At 39.5% G+C, this 20,056-nt stretch overlaps 1 protein-coding gene across 2 annotated transcripts in view; it reads right to left on the reverse strand.

Annotated features, from left to right (window-relative positions):
- RASA3 (RAS p21 protein activator 3) overlaps positions 1 to 20,056 on the reverse strand; it is a 160,371-nt gene that overhangs the window by 70,997 nt on the left and 69,318 nt on the right. For both annotated transcript variants that reach the window (XM_023918247.2, XM_086880277.1), the window contains one exon: positions 8,909 to 9,012. In XM_023918247.2, coding sequence (XP_023774015.1) covers positions 8,909 to 9,012 — 104 coding nt within the window. The remainder of the gene's footprint in view (positions 1 to 8,908; positions 9,013 to 20,056) is intronic.

Raw genomic sequence — 20,056 nt, forward strand, 5'->3', positions numbered from 1 at the left:
GATAAACCTCACACAAGAGGTCAGAAAGATTTACCACCACTCATTTGAAGGATGTTTTCCTCTTTGTGATCCTTCAGCACGCTCCCAAACTTGAGCCCATTGTCTTGCACTCTTTCTCAAGACTTGGGTGGCTTCCAGACAGCATCAAGAAACTCTAAATCCTGCACCTGAGGCACCCAGCCACTCCTGCTGGTTTCCTCAGAGCAGCCCCAGGCTGCAGAGTCTGCATCTGTTTAAGCTTTTAGACACTATATGGAAAGAGGCAGGAAATAGCCGAGCTTGTTGAACAATATAAGGTGTAATTTCAAAACCTAGTGTAAGTTACATTTATAGAAGTTAGATTCTCAGCAATAACCAGCAAAGATAAAGTAAAAACATTCTTCTCATCTGAACTAATTTCTTTCTGTAGCCTGATGCTCACCAGAACCTCAGACTGGGGCAGGGTAGGAAAACTCCACACACTCCTGTGTATTTTCCATCCATGTGGCAGCATTTTCCCTATGACCCCCCCCCCTTCCTCCCCACCCCCACCACTTCAGACTGAGCAGATCTTCACTGGAACATTTAAATCCTAAGCCCTGTGTTCAAAACAAAGGTGCAACATGTCACAACAGAGCTCTTTCTTCTGTGAACCTCTCTTTAGGGAAAAAACAATATTAAAAAAATATATATAAAAAACCCCAACTATTATTAAGGAGACAGCTTACAAATTAATAAAGTTACTATCTAGGCCCTGGATGGTTTTAAAGCTGCAAATTTAATTTTATAATCCCTGGTACAAACTGATTTAAGAGCCTCCTACATTCTCCACCCATGCATCCCTGTCCTCTCAGCAGGGCATATTGAAACTTGACAAAATTAAGCAAATAAAAAAAAAACCAAAAAAAACAAACAATAGAAATAAACATTCTGTGCAAGAAGAGAAAAATAATAACTTTCATGGGTCATATGTGGGTGGTGTTGGCATTTTTAATACAAAGGTCACTTCAACTGACCTGTTTTAGAGTTTCCCCATTTAGGAGTCACATTATAGCTAGAAGACAGAAGGCGATCAGTAATTTGGGCACAGAGGCAGAGATTTTGAACAGAGAAGGGTAGGAGTTGCTGGTTATACCACCTGGGAAAGTGCCTGTGGAAGCACCACAGCCTCAGTGCCCATCCCTCTCTGGTTACAAACCATTTTCCAGAGCAAGTCAGTGCAGCCCATTAACTTGTCCCTGAACATGCCTAGGCTTGTTAAGTCAGGGTCAACATCTCCATTACAAAGACTAACAAAATTGATAATTTGCCTCAGGCATTCTCCATCTGTACACAACCACCTTCTGTCTGCATTACCTGTTGGTGACAAAAGGGTTTGGCAATGGTTGAAGGATTACATTCCACCTTTTAAGAGAAATTTTCTTGTTTGCAGATGAGATATGTGAATATTTATGACAGATGCAACATCTAGTAGCAGATTTCTTTACTGAAAAAGTAGTCACAATGGCAATAGGAAAGGAGCTTGTCATTTTAAAAGGGCACAAAGCCCTACCTATCATGAAACATGATCCAACACATCTGGATGCAACAGTTATTTTACAGAAGCCTAAAACCAGAGCATTTCAAGAGCTCTTGTATCTTCTCTTTAGGTCATCTTTATCTCGGAATACCTACACAGTGAAAACAACAGCATTTTACACACTGCTTCCAAGGGAGCTGAAACAATATAATATTTTTTAATATAATATCCTTCATTAATAATGACTGCAGTACAGTTAATTTACAGCAAAGGGCTATGTCTGAGTCATACATTAAAAGACCCCAAAAGCCTAATAAACTGAGTCTTCTCTCAGCTCTGAACAGACTTTGACTCCTTCCTATATAATGCAGTATTAGGCAATAAGCAAGCCTCAAAGCTACTCCAGAAGTTGCTTCCATGCATGTTAAGAGCACAGGCACACTGTATCACTGTGTTGATTTAATGTAGCTGATATGGAGGTGCACAAAGAAAATCACCTTCAATAGTTGAAAAGACTAAGGACAAGTCAGAATCAATTTTAAACAACACTTTAGGCTGTGAGAGCCTAATTATCTTGAAACAAGAAGCATCACTGCTATTCCAGCCTACCTAGAATTTTATAATTATCTGTATAAAAAGTTATTTGTCTTTAAATGAAAGTACAGAAACGCTGACTACCTTGTTCAGGAACAGCACAAATTCACTCACTTCTCCCATAACACAGAAAAGGATCAAAACAAGCAAACTCCCTATTTCAGAATTACAAAGATGAGAATTAGGGGCACCATAAGGCTTCAGAGGCTTAGAAGCAGCAGAATCACTCCCTCACAGCTCCTGTGCAGTGCACCATGAAGCACAAGCACTATTAGACCATCTGCTACAATGGGTAAGAACTTAGTGGCAATAAGAGCAGAACACTTCCAGCACAGCATTAGTGCATCCACAGAGAGTACTGAGGTATGTGATATTCATGACCCCAATTTCATTTGTTTGGGTTTTCTAAACTAGTCCAAATATCCTAAGAATATCACTTATTAAATCCCTTTTTCCCCCTTGTGGGATTTATCTTGGATAATAAGGCAGAGAAAAGCAGGAAAAAACATAGTGGACAAAAAGTGGACATAGCTTCTATCCTTGCAAGCTGAAGCATTGCTTGAACTATCTTCTATCAGGGTTGTTTTGCTGGTCACAATGCAAGAGATCTCACTTGGCTTACATCTGAATTTCTGCTCTCCTTTCTTGTTAAAAACAGCAAAAAACAGCAAAACCCCAAACAAACAAAAAAACCCCTTCCTCAGCCACACCTCTGGTATCAACTCTCTGCCAGCTGCTCTCTGGGCCCTTAAAATGGCCCTACATTTGAGACACTGGGTGCAGCCTGTGGTTGGTTGCAATGGGAGAGCAGTCCTGAACTCCAGACTTTCAGTCAACGCTGTCTGCCTTGCAGCAGGCACCAAAACCCTGAGCATGCCACCTGCACTGAACAACCACCTCATTCATTTCCTCATTCTGCATACAGAGAATATTAAAACTTGCCGTCATGTCAGGAGAAGGAGGACTCCATGAAAAGACAGTCGAGTTACTAACACATCATGCTCAGTAGTTTGTTTATATCTGCACTTCTAGGATGAAGAAAAAATATTACTTTTTGAAAGCTCAGCTTTGTTTTCCTACTCTTGTAGGAATGCTACATTAAAACATTAAAATGTGATTAAAACTCACATATTGTGAGTGTATCCTAACAACTTATCCTATGCAGAAAGTATTCACTTAAGCCTTTCTATGTAGCTGCAGAGAACCTTTCAAAGGATAATTCTAATTTATATCTTTTTTTGAGACTTGTCAGTGTGGAAGAGTCATCTGTTTCCTTTATTTCATTAGTACTTTTATTTATATGATGCTGAGTAGATATATTACTCCCACAACATCCACCAGTACATTAAGGAAACAGTAAACCACTGCCTAAGCCGTGGTCAGGCTAGCACATACTAAGGAACACTATTTCCTGCTGAAATTTTGGTCTCTGCTTCATGCTGTATTGGAGGATCTTTCCTGCACTTAACTAGCAAGAAGCAGTTAATCAGGGATGATTCTTTTCATTTGTTTTCTTTTAAACCAGTAAAATAATGAAACAAAAAAAAGGTGATGCTTCCGCTGCATTTGCTAACAGTTACCTAATGACAGTGGATGGTTTGCTTGGATGTTTGGCAATAAATTGTGGCAACTCTGCAAACATATCTCCTCAGCTTTGGAAGCAGCCATTAACAAAGGCACAGCTAACTCAAACATGCAAGCCTCAAACAATTCAATTCCAAGGTGTTTTTGTGTCTCCAAGAGCTATGATTTGGTTTCATCTACTTTAGCCCAGATTAGCTAAATTTAACTACTTCTGAAGGCAAATTTGTTCTAATGTTTTACTTTGTTTCACCTCATCCAGCATTAAGCAGGAAGAGAGTTACAACCTGCCAGCATACAATTTGTCATACAAAACACCCAACAATCTGTAAGAAGGTGATTTAGAGCAGCTAAGTTACTGTAAATGTAAGACTAGTCTTCTCCCACTGACTTTCAGCTCCTTCACTGAAAAGCTCTAACATTTCATATCTGTGCTTTATTCAGCACCATTCCATCCCCATCAGCACAGCAGCATTTTGTTCTACTCAGTTCCTGCTTAGCACAGTTGTTGGCAAGCCAGTTTCATGTACCTCTTACCAAAACAAATGAAGTGCTGAGGTGAAAAAAAACCAAACTGACTCAAGTAGAGGATAAATAATTGTGTAGTTGTCACCCGAAGGACAGATGATATCAACTAATCTCTCATCAAAGTTTTAAGTGACTTGGTGTGGCATATTTCCTATTTTTGAACTGATCTTCATGTTTAAGGTCACAGCCTGGCAGCCTGAGCTATTCATTACACACCCAGAAGAAATACCACCTCAGGACATAGCACAAACATGGTTTTTCTCACTAAATCTAGCTTAGTAATTGAGGTGAGAAGCCCAGTTTATTGTACTTGCAGACACAGCATGTCTCATTCAACATTTCTAAGAAGCTGAAAACTATCAAAACAATCATTAAAGAAAATTTGCCTAATATAGCAGCACTACTATTTTAATATTCCTTCTCCTGCATCTAGTCAAGGACATCTTTTTTCCCCCATTATTACTGGAGGGACACCAATTGACAGTTTTTCAAGTTAGCCCCATCTCCTGTATGTTTTTCTCGTTGTAATTAGATGGAATTAGCTACTCTACATATTAGAGACATATTCCAGCAAATTGGTCTACTACTGCTATTTGATCATTCAGAAACAAGCCAATGTGATTTTAAATTGCATTTACCATTGCTTTCAGTAGTATATTTCCTACTCAAAGCATCTCAACATACTACATAAATCAGTACATAAAGTCTAACCAGTACCACTCAGTATCAATTAAACAGCTTAAGATTAGCTTACTTTCATAGTAACTATTTGCTATTTTTTATCTAAAAAAAGAAAAATAATATTTCAGATCCACTGAACTCTGCATTTTCTTCATTATATTTGCATTTCAACCAGTACGTAAGAATCTTCCAAAACACAATTGTTCAAAAGTTGTGTCTGTTAAACTAACAAAATCCCAGATGACTTAGCAAGTATGATTAAGAAAATGCAAATGTAATAAACAAACATGCAAACTCAAAAGATATCTTTATCTGCACAATCCTCCCATCCTGTATGCCAAAATACTACAGTATGTTCCAAAACATATCTGCTACACATGTTCCATTTTGAGTTTGTTTGGCTCCTCTCGGAAGTTTGTGTCAGAGGTTTCTTGTTTCTCCTAGTCTCTCTCCCACATCTTCCGCTTCTGGTAGCTTAACCATTCTCATCTGTCACCCACTGAGTTGCATTTCTGGAGTTAAAGAATTTACCATCGCAAACTTATACTTCATATTCGAATTAATAAAAGTATGCCTGAGCTCCAGTAGCCCTGGAAGTCAGTACTGAAACATCAAGAGAAACCCCTGGAAACATTTAACAGTGAGACAAAAGGAATTCTGCTAACCAGCCATCTTCAAAAATAGCTACTTGCCAAATTTTCACCATTCTGACCCATATGCACTCCATTCTCTGTCTCAAAACCAGCCAAAAAAATGCAAAGAGGTGTCAAATATTGCAAACCACACACAGGTAAATTCACAAGCTCGGTAACATATGGACTTAAAATTAGTCTCTTCTGGATAGAAGACACAACCCCACAGCCCCCTCCTCTGATAAAGTTCACTGCTGGATGAGCACAAGTAACCACATATTCTTCAACAGAAGTCTCTCATGATAACAGAATGTTATGAGTGATCCTTGGAATGCAAACAAAGGGCCCCTGACTGCAGAATTTGGTGGTTCAGTGGAAAAGAGTTCATTCTAGCTCTGCTCAGACCACCCCTTTCAGTAGGGACATCTTCCAAACCTTCCTTGCTCAAGCCTCTTCATCAAGAAAAGGTTTAAGTCTTAAAACTGAGCTGAAGGTACACATAGAGTAACTATTGCTTTTAAGTAACTATTGCTTTTTACAGACTTTTATCAAATTAAAGAGTTCACTTGTTCAAAAAAAAAAAAAACAACTCTACTGTTGAGCTTTGCAGCTGCTGACTCCCATTCAATAGGAACTACTGAGAACAGCCACAAGCAGTTACTCCAGAACACTGTTCTCTTTCCTACTTAATAGAAAATCTTTCCTACTAGATAGAAAATCTTCCTACTACAAGCCTAACCTAGAGAGTAGCATCAAACTGGCAGGAATTCTGGATTTAATATTTTTCTTCTCTCTATTGTTATTTATCACACTTCCGTATCTTTGAAATGCTTTTCGAAATAGGCCTGTAATAAGGAGGAAGGGGAACAGAGGGAGGAAGAGAGAAAAAAATACTACAATACTACAATAGTAAAATCTCAATGTAGACAGGAAACACCAGAGGTTTGACTTCTGGTGCTAGATCAACACTGACACCAAGGTATGTGGTTTGGCTGACACACTGGAGAGAAGGAATGGCATCCAGGGGGACTTTGAATAGCTGAAGAGGTGGGACCATCCCAGGTGGGAGTTTTGTGGAGTTTAATGAGGCCAAGTACAAGGTCCTGCACATGGGACAGGGCAATCAGAAGCTCAAGGACAGGCTGGGTAGAGAATGGATTCAGAGCAGCCCTGAAGAGAAGGATTTGGCAATGTTGGTGGACAAGAAGCTTTATATGACCCAGGAACGTGCAGTTCAAACTTCCAAGTCAAGGTACCCTGTGGCTACAACAAAAGCAGTGTGAGCAGCAGGTCTAGGGAGGTGATTCTGACCCTTTAACGCTGCTCCTGAGAGACCCCAGCTGGTGTACTTTGTCCAGGTCTCAGGCCCCCAGCACAAGAAGGATGTGGACCTGCTGGAGCAAGTCCAGAGGAGGGTCACTAAGTTATCAGAGGGCTGGAGCACCTCTCCTGGGAAGACAGGCTGTTCAGCCTGGAGAAGACATGGCTTCAAGTAGATTCTATAGCAGCCTACCAGTGCCTAAACAAGCTGACAAGAAGACAGGAGAGGGACTTTTTACAGTAGTAAATGTAGTGATAGGACAAGGGGGAATGACCTTAAATGAAGAGTGGGTTTAGAGTAGACATTAGGAACAAATTGTTTTTTGTGAGGGTGATGAGGCACTGGAACAGGTTGCCCAGGGAAGTTGTGGGTGCCCCATCCCTGGAAGTGTTCAATGACAATTGGATGGAGGTCTGAACAACCTGGTCTAGTGGAAAGTGTCCACCATCTTTCAAAAAGAGGTGTCAAAACTAAATGGCCTTTAAGTACCCTTCCAACCCAGGCCTTACTATACTGGTCTTAGGATCACAGAAACACACCGGTTTGCCTACCTGTGGATTCTGCAACACATACAACAGTTAACACTGCCATTTCCTGAAGCAAGTGAAAAATTAAAACCTGATCAATCATTCAAGCATGAAAACAAGTCTTTATATTTTCTGCATGTCCTCTTCACAAATTACACCCAGTACCTTTAACATTACTCTAGCAGCTCCTGAATAATTCCCCTCCAACATCAGAGCTTGTTTATTAAAACATGAACTTAGGAAATATGGCGAAAGAAATATTTTCATTTCTCTATCGGCAATTTCATATGTCTGACATCTATTAAGTGGTTCAAGAGACTATTTTTCCAAGAGAAGGAGTAAAGCCCTGAGCAAGAAAAGTCCCTGGCCCATTGACATGTTACTGCAGCTGCTGAAAACTGGTGGCACACAAGAGATCAGATAATTTCAACAATGAAAAACTCATCAGTTGAAAGAAGGGAGGTGTTACTTTCAAAGTACAAGGGAAGCTAGACATCAGCGAGAACAAAAAGCTTTGCAAAAGTTCACTCAATAATCAGAAATTGACTCCCTCCTCCCCAGGATGCTATACACACATGAACTCACTTATGGACTAAGAGAATGATGACCTGCATTCACAGCTCATATGTAAAATAATAATTAAAGAAAATGCTTGTGACTGCATGACAAATTACTACTATATAAAGATAGATGTAAAATATCTGCACTACCACCCCATGGTTTAAGATAATAAATTTTATGCCATTATATAAACTGTTGCTCAACATCTGGCAACTTCCTCACTATAACCTCTGTCAAGATAGCTTTAGCCATGGTAGTCACACACAACTTATTTCAAAAAAGATGAATAAATGAAAAAAAAAATCCAAAATATTCAAGTGACTTAAAATATAAGCTGTTTTCCCTCAATAACAACTAAGCCTTTACAAGGCTTTTATCCCCAGAGAGATAAATGGAGTGTCACACAATTTGCTGCAGATGAAATACACAGGCAGTAATACCTGGAAAAGCCAGAATACTGTCAATCTCAAGCAAGCACTGGAAGTCTTTTAGAGCTTTGTAGGTGACAGCTTGCTCTGATACACTCCACAAAATTGTCATCACTGTACTTGGGGAACCTACAACCAGTAGCTACTCCTCAGCCTGTTGTTAAGGTTGCCATAGTTTAACAGTACTGCGTGCAGGCAAGTGTCAGGGTCCTAGAAAACTGCAAGACTAATGGCCCTCCACTTAGGAAAAAAAATAAGAAGTAACACTTGCAGTAACAAATGAGGCTGTCATTTAAACAAGATTTCATAGCCTATTTTAATTAAACTGCAATCTGCATTCACTATTGTAACAGACAGTGCTTATCTCCCCAACGTTTTTATATGTAATACTGAAGGCATTTTTGACAACTGACAAAAGAAGTACAATACTGATCAGCACTTATCACTATCATCATGAGTCCTATTAAGACCCCCAACTCATAAGACTACATATGATGTAAAAATTAAAATCCAAGAGAAATAAGCTGTAATAAAAGTAGTAATTTATGAACACATACCTATGATGGAATCCCTTCGAAAAACATCTCTGTCAAAAATATAAAATGACAGATGGCGAAAGGTCCGAGGAATTTCACAGTAAAAGTCTTCTCCATAGAAGGGGCTGAGTGAACAAAAAGAACCAACATAGACAAACACATACACACACACAAAAATAAAAGGAAAATAGATTAGTGTTGGTATCCTGCACAAGGCATTTCACACCCAGGAATATCACTCTGGATTGTGATGGTCTTTCCCACCAATGAATGTGCACTTTCAAGCACTGTTCCAATTTGACTCTTCCTAAATATCTTAAATACCCACCAAACAAGATTTTTTAATGAGCAAAAAAAGAGCAGATACTTGGTTCTGTCTGGAAAACAAGTGTCCCTTTACAAAGGGGGCAGAGACCACACTATTTGTTAACATACAGCGCCTTGAAGGATAAAGTAGAAGGGGGCCCCTGCTGCCTCAGAATGCTTACATTAGAACATTAGGATAGAGATGACAAATTACACATAGTTCACATACATGAACAGGATGAGAAAAACACAGTATGATTCAGGCCTTTTTTTTAAAAAACATTTAGTATACTTAAAATAAAATGCCTACAGCCACTGCATCTTTTCTCAGCCCCTGTGAAGTTTCTTATTTGAAGTCAGATTCAGTCAACTGACAGTAACTAAGCCTTGGAGCTGGCACCATACCTCAGAGCACTGAATATCTACTTTTGTATAGTGGAATTGTATAGAATATATATTTTTTTTTTTTTTTTTTTTATAGTAAGGCCACATTTTAAAAAAGAAGAAAGTACTATCTCAGCATGAAAAGCTCTCTAGGGACCTAAGGGGCTTCTTTGGATCCTACCAATTTAAATGGGGAAAAAAACCCCTCAGACACCTCACAGCAACCCTTTCAGTTTCTCTCTATTGAATTACATGGTTAAGGATTTACTCCTAGGAACTATAAGCATATATCAACATTATTTATTCATTGACAGGTCTACCATTTTACACAGACCTTTCATTCCAAGTAACTCATGCTTCAGTAGATCTAAATGAGTGCATGCAATTCAAGTCACATGGACAAATACAGCAAGCACTGCAGATGTAGACTTAAAAATAAATCTAATTCCAACACGCCAAAAGCCAGCAAGTTTTTTCTTCCCCTCTTAAACAGAGACCTCCTTATTGCCTTGGTTGAGCTCAAAAATGAGACAGAATTGTACTGTAGTTTAAAGCAGTATTAATTTTTTTTTTTAATGTTAGAAAATTAGATATGCAAAAGTTATTAACAATTCCTTGGATTAACTTATAAATTTTTCAGAATTTTGTCAGGAGAGATTCCCCTGGCTTCTTTCAGGGATGTTTTACACCACCATATGTTTTCACTTGTATTTCTGCCTATAGGAAAAACAGGCTCCCTCAGAATTACCACGTTCCCTCAAGAGCTAGCTGACAAGTCTCCCTTAAAACACAAAGGCACTGTGAATTAGCTAATCAGTCCTTGTTTGAAGGTAAAATGCCACATTAATTGAATGAAATACAGAGGCATCACCCAGCATTCACCAAGAATATTACTGAAGTCACTACTCCACTAGCCACACGGAAGAACACATGTTGGATGAACAGCAAAGCCCAAGGCGTTAAAGCCCACAGGTTAAACTTCCACCGCTGAAACCGTTTCCCATTCCTTGGAATAAATGCATCCATCTGTAACTTATGAAAACCAATGTGAGGCCCACTCAGCCATCCCTACTGTGAAGGCAGGGGAGGAAAACCTGACAGCTGGAAATGGCAGCTGGTTTGGCTGTCCCAACTGCCCCATCCGATTCACCACTCTTTGTTACATCCTTCTTCACCCATTCTGCTCTGAGATGTTTCATTTGGAAGCAAGAATTTCACAGCCACCACTCCAGGCACAAGATACTTTAATTCTTTGTTACAAGCAGCTTCTACCAAACTGGGAGCTCCATGGCTGTCCCAGCAGCCATGCTTCTGCTGGCAGCCCTGAGGGCCTCATTCTGTGCACATCACATGGTGCAAGTTTTCACGCACAGGCTTAACCCTAGGGGGCCAAACAAATGCACTAATATTGCCCAAATATCTAGCACATTATACATGCAGAACACTTCCATCATTCTGAGCTTTAATACTCTATTCAGCCATAAAATTATCCTTTCTGCTGGAAGAACATGACAGATTAATTTATTCACTAATGACCTTAGAATGAAACGATACTTAATGAACTGTGGATTATATATCTGATCCTCTACCAAAAATATGAGAGAAGCTTCAGTGTACTACAAGTCTAAATGTAACATAAATACAAGTGACTTATATTGAGCATAATTTAAAGGTTCTGGGGGGAAGAGCAGGGAAGAGCCATCAACTGGAACCTTTGGCAAGTCCTCCTATTAATGTTTGCCATGGTGTTAAACAGAGGCAGAAATCAACTAAGATCACACCACCTCAAAACAAACGAGAGTCGGGAAAGCAGCTTGGACAACAGGAGGTAATTAGCCCAATGCACAGAATAAGAGGGAGACTAATTAAGAGAAGAAATGCTGTGAAGGCTGACTTAGCCATGCAGGGACCACATCAGGTCACTACTACTGGCACAAGGTTTATAAGCCTGAGCAGTGCAGTCTGAGCCACCATCAAATGAAGAGAAGCTTTGTTCTGTTCTTGGCTTCTCCCCTCTGAGATCTTGAACCCCTTGTAGATTCACAACCTCTCATCACTCAGGTAACACCCCTGAGGCGCACTGGTTCTTAATTAATTTAAGCAAGCAGATTTCCAACACAAGCACACTCACTCTGCACTGGGTAATTAGCCAGCAAAGCTTTAACTTAAGAATACACATCAAGATAAATCTGATATGTTCCCAACCCAATCTCGTGTAGTTCTGCAGAAACAGTAACTTCTTTCTGAAAGAATCAAATGCAACCACACAAATACTTCCAGCTTCCACTTAAATGTGTGCTTTTTCTCCATGTATCTCTTCAGAACAGTACTTCCTTTGTCTACCACCAAGACCTGAAGAGCAAGAGGTTGCAGCAGTCAAATCCTATAATTCATTTCCCAAGCTAACTTATCTTGAGCGAGAACCTCGGGGCTCCAGAACTGTTTTTCCAAAAGAGCAGCTAAATCCCTCCCTCAGTGTCTCCTCTCTCCAAAAAGCCAGAATTTGTCTGATGGGGATTCAGTGAGTACTTTTATTTTGACAGAACAATTAATAAAAAGCAGCAACATCTGCCTACCCAGTCCTCAGGAGTCTGACAACATCCTCCAAAACAAATACTAAAACTAGCCCAGCCAAAAACTCCGATATCTTACAAGAACCAAGTGAGTTCAGATTCAACTTAGAGGTTTTGAGTTAAACTTTCCTTATAGATGAATCAGCCCTACACTCAAGAGAAATTTTAATCATTCAAAGTGGACAAGTAACAGTGAGGGCCTCCTCCCCAACCCTGGCAGCATAAACTGCACACAAACATGATTACAAGGGAAGGGCATGGCCAAGACCAGTGCTGTCATTATTTCAGTTTCTTCTGGACTTCAAACAAGTGATAGGACACAACTGCTGAGAGCACGAACTTGCAAGGCCAGAAACAATGGCTCTCCCCTGAAAGTGCAATTCATCTTCCAAGCTGAACATAATTGCATTTTCAAACCCAGCTTCTTCAGTAAGGACTACTAACTTTAGAACAGCTCTGATAATTTCATTTCTGTTTTGTCATCAGAGCAACAAGAAGAGTATCAGTGCAGATATCAGCTATCCTTTAGTCATGAAACAGGGCTTGTTCATAAGTAGCTGTCTCTTGTTTTACTGATGGGATTAGAAATGGAGAAAGACCTGTACTAATTTTTAAATCTTTGCTCCAAGATTTCAGGCACACAAGGGTCTGATTAGCCTTCTATTCCACATACTCTCACTTCACACCCCTTTCTCATTTCTTTTTCAGTACATGCATATCACCCTAATACGTCCTGAAAGAGGGAAGCCCAACCTCAGCAGTCCTTTTTCCTCAGGAAGCACAGGGCTCTCTTACTGCACAGCTTTTGTACAGCATGTGTACCAACACATGCACTGATCAATCTCTCCTCAGGACACTTCCCCTAATATCCTTCCATGGCTCTCATCACAGAAGATACACACAGAAGATAAAGTCAGATGCATGAACAGTGCAACGGATTTGAATCTTCAAGCATACTGCCTCTCTCCTCACCAAAAACTTACTTGTTCTGAATGCTCATGGCATGGGAGCGGGAATACCAAGAAAACAAAACTAAAAAAGATCCATCTAGGTATTGTTTCACTTTCTTACAGCTGTCCAGCCCTCCCCATTTCAAGGTATCTATTTTTGAACGTCTTCTAATGCATGTTTTGGCAGTGGATATTTTCAGAAGGAGACAGGGGAGAAGAGAAACAAAAATTACTGTGTAGATCAAGTGGAATGAAAGCAAGTAAGGAAGAGAATCCTTACTTCAAACACAATAAGCCCTCTAAAAAGGGTTCAAAAATTGTTTACATTTACATATTTTACTAAATTCCAGAAGCATACTTTCAACTTTATTTCATAGCTTCATATATCCACTGATATCATCACAAATGATATTAACGGAAAAGAAAATATTTCATATAACAAATGTTAGTGTAAAAACATTGCTTTAGTTTCAGGCTGTGTTACAAAACCTCATGCTTGTTTCTCAATACTCAGGATTCGCTAAAGCAGTTTTGTTTTTGTGTTGGCACCAGTACATCAGTGGATGAAGTGAAAGAGCTGCACGATGAATAATAATGAAACCCCTCAAACCAGAATTCTTTGTGTATGGATTTTTTTTTTAACTGCTTTTGTGATTAAAAGTAAGCACTATTAACATGCTACAGACAACTCCACATCCTCTGACTATTTTAAAAGGTTTAGAAATACTGAATTCATCCTGCTGCATGAACTGAACACCAGAGTTCACATCACCATGTGAGCAGGAAGCAAAATCAGTCTGTACAAAGGAGCACACTTGTTTGTTTCTACTACTAAGCTTTTTCTACTACTTGGCTAATACTTTTTACACTATGCTTTGAAGCATATGTAAAGGGAGTGGGGTAGAAGAGAGGAGGTTTATTCAAAGCAGATACAGAAAGCCAAATAAAATCTGAATGTACTTCAGTCTCCTACTAGACACAAAACTAGAAAACAACAGGCAAGTAAGACAGGCTCTGCAAAAGCCAGAGCTGGCAGATGTCACAGTAGCTTTCTGACACAGTTTATTAAAAATCATTAATATTATATGTGAAGCACAGATTTGGCAGAGGACATGCAACAGGAAGTAGATGGCACAGGAGGCAACATCTATATCCAAACATGTAACTTATGCCCACTGTTGAGAGTGCTGGCTGCAGTCTACCAGACACCCACTGAGCCTAAGTGAATTTTGTCTCATGTCACTGTGCAGAGACACTCAGATGAACAGTGCTTTATTATACCCATAACCAGCCCAACTACACAGAGAAAAAAATAAAGCAGTGTGCATTTTCTCAGTCCTGTGCTCAGAAGAGACAGACAGACACATGAGCTATAGTTATCAACCTCACTTGACAGTTGCTGGTTTGGCTCAATGAGGCTTACAAGGATTATGATAAATTGGAGCAGCAGCCGTTTGGCCCCTGGTCACCTCCCAAAATATTCTGTAAGACGACACACACAAACAGCAGAAGTCACATTACAGCTGCATTTACTTTTTTTTTTTTAATCACTCAAAGCAGCCTACAACACCAGCAATTGTTACTCACATGGGTGGCTTTTCATACAGATAAACACTCTCATTCATAAACCCTGCCTTGGGTCTCAAGGTTCACTTCATTCCCCTTCTTCCATTAAGTCTTGCTCCCCTTACTGGCACTCTTCCCAGCTATATTACTTCCCTGCACAGCCATGCAGCCCTTGGCTTCAATAATATCCCTGACCAGGCTGAACTTGCACCCCTACCAATCTTAAGCCTTTCTGTCAGAAGCTTGGGGTGTTCCAGAACTGAAGTTTATTGTTATTAGGAATGCAAGCCACAGTTAGGTGCTGTCACATGCAGAAGACAGCAGACCCTGAGAACATGCAGGAGTGAAGCTGCAGAACACATTACAGTATCCACCTCAAAGCCTCTCTGCTTAAGGCCTCTGGGCTGGGGAGAGATGTTATTTAAAGGAGGCGAGCTGGCAAAGTAAGAATGTAGAAACAGCTAATCCAGCTAACTCAGATACAACAGCTAATTTTGGCAATGCTCCAACTAAGGGAAACAACTTTGTGTTTAAAATTTGTGAAGTGGCCAGCATCCAAGATGTTATCAGAACATGAGAAGTTTAGCTATGCATCTATAAACTCCAAACACACCGGGAGAAAGGATCTAAGCAAACCTTGAATTAGAAAATAGCATAAAATACGGTAGTAAAATAACTTAAAGAAAGTTCTGAGAGCTACTGGCTGAATTTCTTACCAGATCTAATTCTAAAACAAAGACGGAGCAGCCACTTATTAAGAAGAATATAGACTTAACCATGAATTTACAGCACATTTCAATATACAGTCACAAGCACACTGCAGACTTGTAGTTCTCATTGTTATGTTCACTAGAGACGAGGAAAAAAAAAAAAAAAAGGAGGAAGGGAGGACTGGGGGTGGGAAAGTGGGGAAAGTGCCTATGGCTTCATTTGCTGTTTCATTCAGGCTTTGATCACTATGTTTAGCACGTGAAAAATCCTTCAGTGAAATAGTGGTGAACTAAATAATCACAGACATAAGATGCTTGGCTCACCTCTCTAAAGCACACGCTGTCAGACATTTGAGTCTTGGCGTACGACAGATTTTGCCTTTATTCATATCCTTGAAACAAATTTAGAGATGTCACATTCCTTCCATTCTTCACCTATGATTTGAGAAGCTGCCTTGATTTCCTGTTGCAGCTGACACTGCCCTTTAAGTGAACGGGCACATTTGATGCAAACTGCAAAGGCAAAGTTAGTCTTAACACCAACAATCCAAGAAAGTTCATCCTCGGAAAATATCTGTAAGAACACTCCTGGATGGTGGAACCTGAAATAGGGTTCCTAATGGAGGAAGGTAAGTAGTTTATTGAGCAAAGGGAAATAACAGGCAGAATTCTTGTCAAGCTGTTTACTTGCAGCTCAGAACTAAAGAAAATTTGCAGATCTCTTCATTTAAAAAGCACGGTCTTTCTAACATTGCTCCTCAGGACATAAAATACAAGAGTCCCTTCATGTACATCATTGCTAGGTTATATGGAATGGATCCAAATCTATCCAGTGTCTTTGTAGATGATGGTAATATAAATATTGAATGACAAATACAAAACAGAGAGCATATTAAATCCTGGCTCTAACTGACCTCTCCCTCATATCTTATGACTAGCATGTGACCTTCTTAGAATTTAATAAAAGCTTGTGCCAAGTTTACAAAAACAGTGCTGCTTGAAGAGTTCAAGATTCTCTCCCTGAGAACCTGGATTTCTTGGTCTGACCAATTCACATTCACTATTCCTGCCCAAAGATCCCCAAAGAAGTGGGATGATCCTCAACTACCCATATTTAAGCAGCACTTTCAGGTTGCTCTGTGGTTTTGTAGGAAGGCCTGCCCCAGTGGTAACCAACAGTTGACTTGTTTCAGTTAGACACTACTAAGTTTATCGCAGCAGCCCTCAAAATCTTCCAGCACGTGTCCACCATCCAGTTTAACAGCAGCCAAGAGGCTGGGTGGCAGGAATGATTTAAGTTCCATACTGTAATTTATGAGCCCCACCTGGCTGCTGAACAGCGGAGGTAAGATTCACCATGCTGGCTCCTGTCAGGTTTTGAGACACAAATTTAGATAAAGGGCATCAAGCTCATAGAGATTCTCTTCAGAGCACTGGTAAGGGCACTTGACTGGACAACAGGATGTGCTAGTTCAATTTTTTTGAGTTCTGAATGATTCATGCATTGTTGATTTAAAAGGTTACTGCTCTCAGCTGTCTTCTCATGCCTCTGCCACAGTCTAATAAGAAAAGAAAATACATTGCAGAAGATTAGGAAAAAACTCAGGGAGGCAACTTCTTACACTGTCCCAGCATAGAACAGGAGATGATGAGTCAGAGCCTGAAGGTTCTATAACAGATATTCCAAGCAAGCCAGAATTGGACGTTCATCCAAGTCCCTCTGGGAAGGAGAGATAACTGCTTCCTTTTTTTCATCTGCCAGTCCTATTTAAGATTTACACCAGGAGAAGGCCTGCATGGAAAAATATACATTTATGCAATGCCTAAAAGAAGCCTGAAGAAGCTCAAATGAGGAAAAAGAGGGGAAAAAAAAAAAAGTAATTCCCAACTATAAAAGACATTGTAGCAATTACAAGCCTTTTCATGCAGGTGAAGGAAAAACCATTCATAAATGCTGCAAAAAGATGGGCTTCTCCAGAATAAATGTGAACAAGAAGACATTCCAGAATCAGTACTGCTAGGACTGCACATGAAAGACCTTGTAATTCAGATTTTCACACAAAGCATCTTGTTTTCTATAGACTACATAAAAATAATTTTTGAGCTCATTGGAAGACAAGGGAGTTGCCAGCATTAGTAAAAATACAAGCAATTCTTAAAACTTTGTAGCAAGCCAGTCCTATGCCAGGCATGAAGCGATAGAAGTAGAAAACAGGTATGAACAGATCTGAGACAGCCCCTTCAAACTATAGGGGAGAACTGTATCAAGCTGTGTCACCCACTCCAATGCCAGCCACGCAGAGTTTCAGGCAGAACTCAGTTCAGTCTAGTATTGTCTCAGCTTCACGCATCTGCTCCCAAACATTGTGTATCCCTGCAGCAATACCTCAGAAAAAGGGACCAACAGAATTCATGACTAAGTTGGTGAGTTCCTGCCAAAGAAGCATTGTATGTGAGAGCAGGAATTTCTCTGCTGCACAGAAATTAACATGGCCCATAGGGCACATAAGCCTCACCTGCCCGGTAACCCACTCAATGGGTTAAATCAATCTGCAAACAAGCACTAAAGAATGAACAGTATGACTGGCCCTTCAGCTCGTCCCAGAATGCTACAAAAAACAATAGGCGACTGTAGTAGTGTCTGGTATCATCTGAAAAACATCTTCTTCTGGATGTCTATGTACGCATTTGTTTTAAAAGATGTAAACACAGTCATGAAAGATAAAGAAGCTCTTTGAGTGTGTCTCACAAAGTAAGAGAAATTCCTACCCACAGATTGGGAAGACATCCCAAGATTACCACTCATGTATTTGGGATTTTTGTCTGCTTTTCTTTCATGCCCCAGAAAAACAAAGACAGGGAAACATCTATATGGCTAAACGCAAAACTGAGTTGATATCAATGTCTATAAGTGGATATTCAGAGACTGTAAAGCAGCAGGTTTTCCAAAAACAGTATTTGAAAACAGAAGCTCACGCAAAGAGAAGGCAGGGTCCCACTGAAGACAGGAGCTCACTTGGAGAAGAAAGAATGAGGGAGACCATCTTTAGTCAAGCCTTAGATCAAAGGAAATAGGTCCATAATGGGATTTTGAGAGGTCATCTGGTCCCACCATGGTTTCAGAGATGGAAGACCTCTATTATTTAGTTGAGACTGATCATATAGAACCTATTAAAAGCCATCAGCAAAAACCACAAAAACTAACAAAATCTACTCCAGTGCTTTAACAGAGATTCTTCTTCACAGGTAATCTTAACCTCAATTTTGTTCCCCACTGCAGTTTGAGTTCATTACTTGCAATATCCATAATGGACAGACAGACCAGTTCCCTCCCTCTCAATTTTTTGTTTTGGTGGGGGAGTTGTTTGCAGTTTCTTTTTTGTTAAGCTTATTTTTTTAATTTACACATTTATGTCTACTCCCATCCGTCTTCTCTAGGCTAAACAGCTCCAATTTTAACCTTCCTTTAACAGTTACATTTTTCAGACCTCTGATCATTGCTCAGTTCTGCCCTGAATTCACCTCAATTAATAAAATGGACTTAGTCCTGTCAGGAAACTAGAAACCCTCTGGTTTTGCAAAGCCCCAGTGTACTTCTCCATCTTTATAAGAAAATCTAAAGAAAGATGAAACTTTTCCCACTGAAAGAATTATACTTGTTGCTTATTTTTCTTACCAAGAGTTTATTTTTTCAACAGAAAAATGCTTGGATTAATTCAAGGAAATTACATCAACTATTTTCACACATCCTCACTTCTCATCTTCCATCTCCCTATGAAGCACTAATGATCACCCAGAAAAAAAAAAAATTAAAAATCCCAAAAATGACAAAAAAAATGTATAACACTTACAGAATCACTTTTAAAGAAACAACTAGTTCAGGTTTACTAGGTTTAAGGAGACTACATGTCAGATACAGGGGTGAGGAAGAAGGCATAGGAACCAATTTTTGGTTTTTGTTCATATACTATAAAAAAACGAGCACTAGCATCATCACTCAAAAACAAAAAGGCTTAAAGATAACAAAAAATTATGTGAGAGAACAATTAAAGAGACTTACAGGAATAAATCCCACTCACATTCCTGATTGTGTCAGATACTTCTGAATGGTTGGGAGTGAGGTCTAGAGATACTTCCTGAAGTACATTATTTGCAATAACAAGACAAACAGCAAATTCCAAACATACTACTCAAACTGGGAAAAGGGTGAGAGTTAATCTCTTAAGATAAAAGTTATAAACTTGACCGTTCTTTGTTGCTTCTTTCCTCTCCACTCAAAAAAAGCCTTGCTTACCAGAATATACATATATGCCCAGGTAAGTTCTCTTTATTTTTTGATGTCTAAGGATTTATAGAAGAAAGCATTTTAAATTTTGCTACATGCTTCTCATTATGTTTCATTCTACATTTGACCTCTGCAATCTCCTAGGAAGTGTCCAAGATAATCAGACAAGCATCTTATGCTCAAACCTCTCCTTTCAGTTACAGCCTCATGACAGGAAAAAAAAATTTTAAAAATCTTAACTCCCTAAAGCAGCCAGACCAATGCAAAATTCTATGCCTAGAAAGATACAAAATGGAGTTTAGTGTACCTTTTATAAATTAAGATTTTAAAAGCTTAGGGAAGTACAAAACAAATATTGCAGAAAGAAAGGAACACTGGTTAGGAAAAAATCAATA

Source organism: Cyanistes caeruleus, chromosome 3 (genome assembly GCF_971803275.1).
Source record: "Cyanistes caeruleus chromosome 3, bCyaCae1.hap1.1, whole genome shotgun sequence".
Taxonomy (NCBI): domain Eukaryota; kingdom Metazoa; phylum Chordata; class Aves; order Passeriformes; family Paridae; genus Cyanistes; species Cyanistes caeruleus.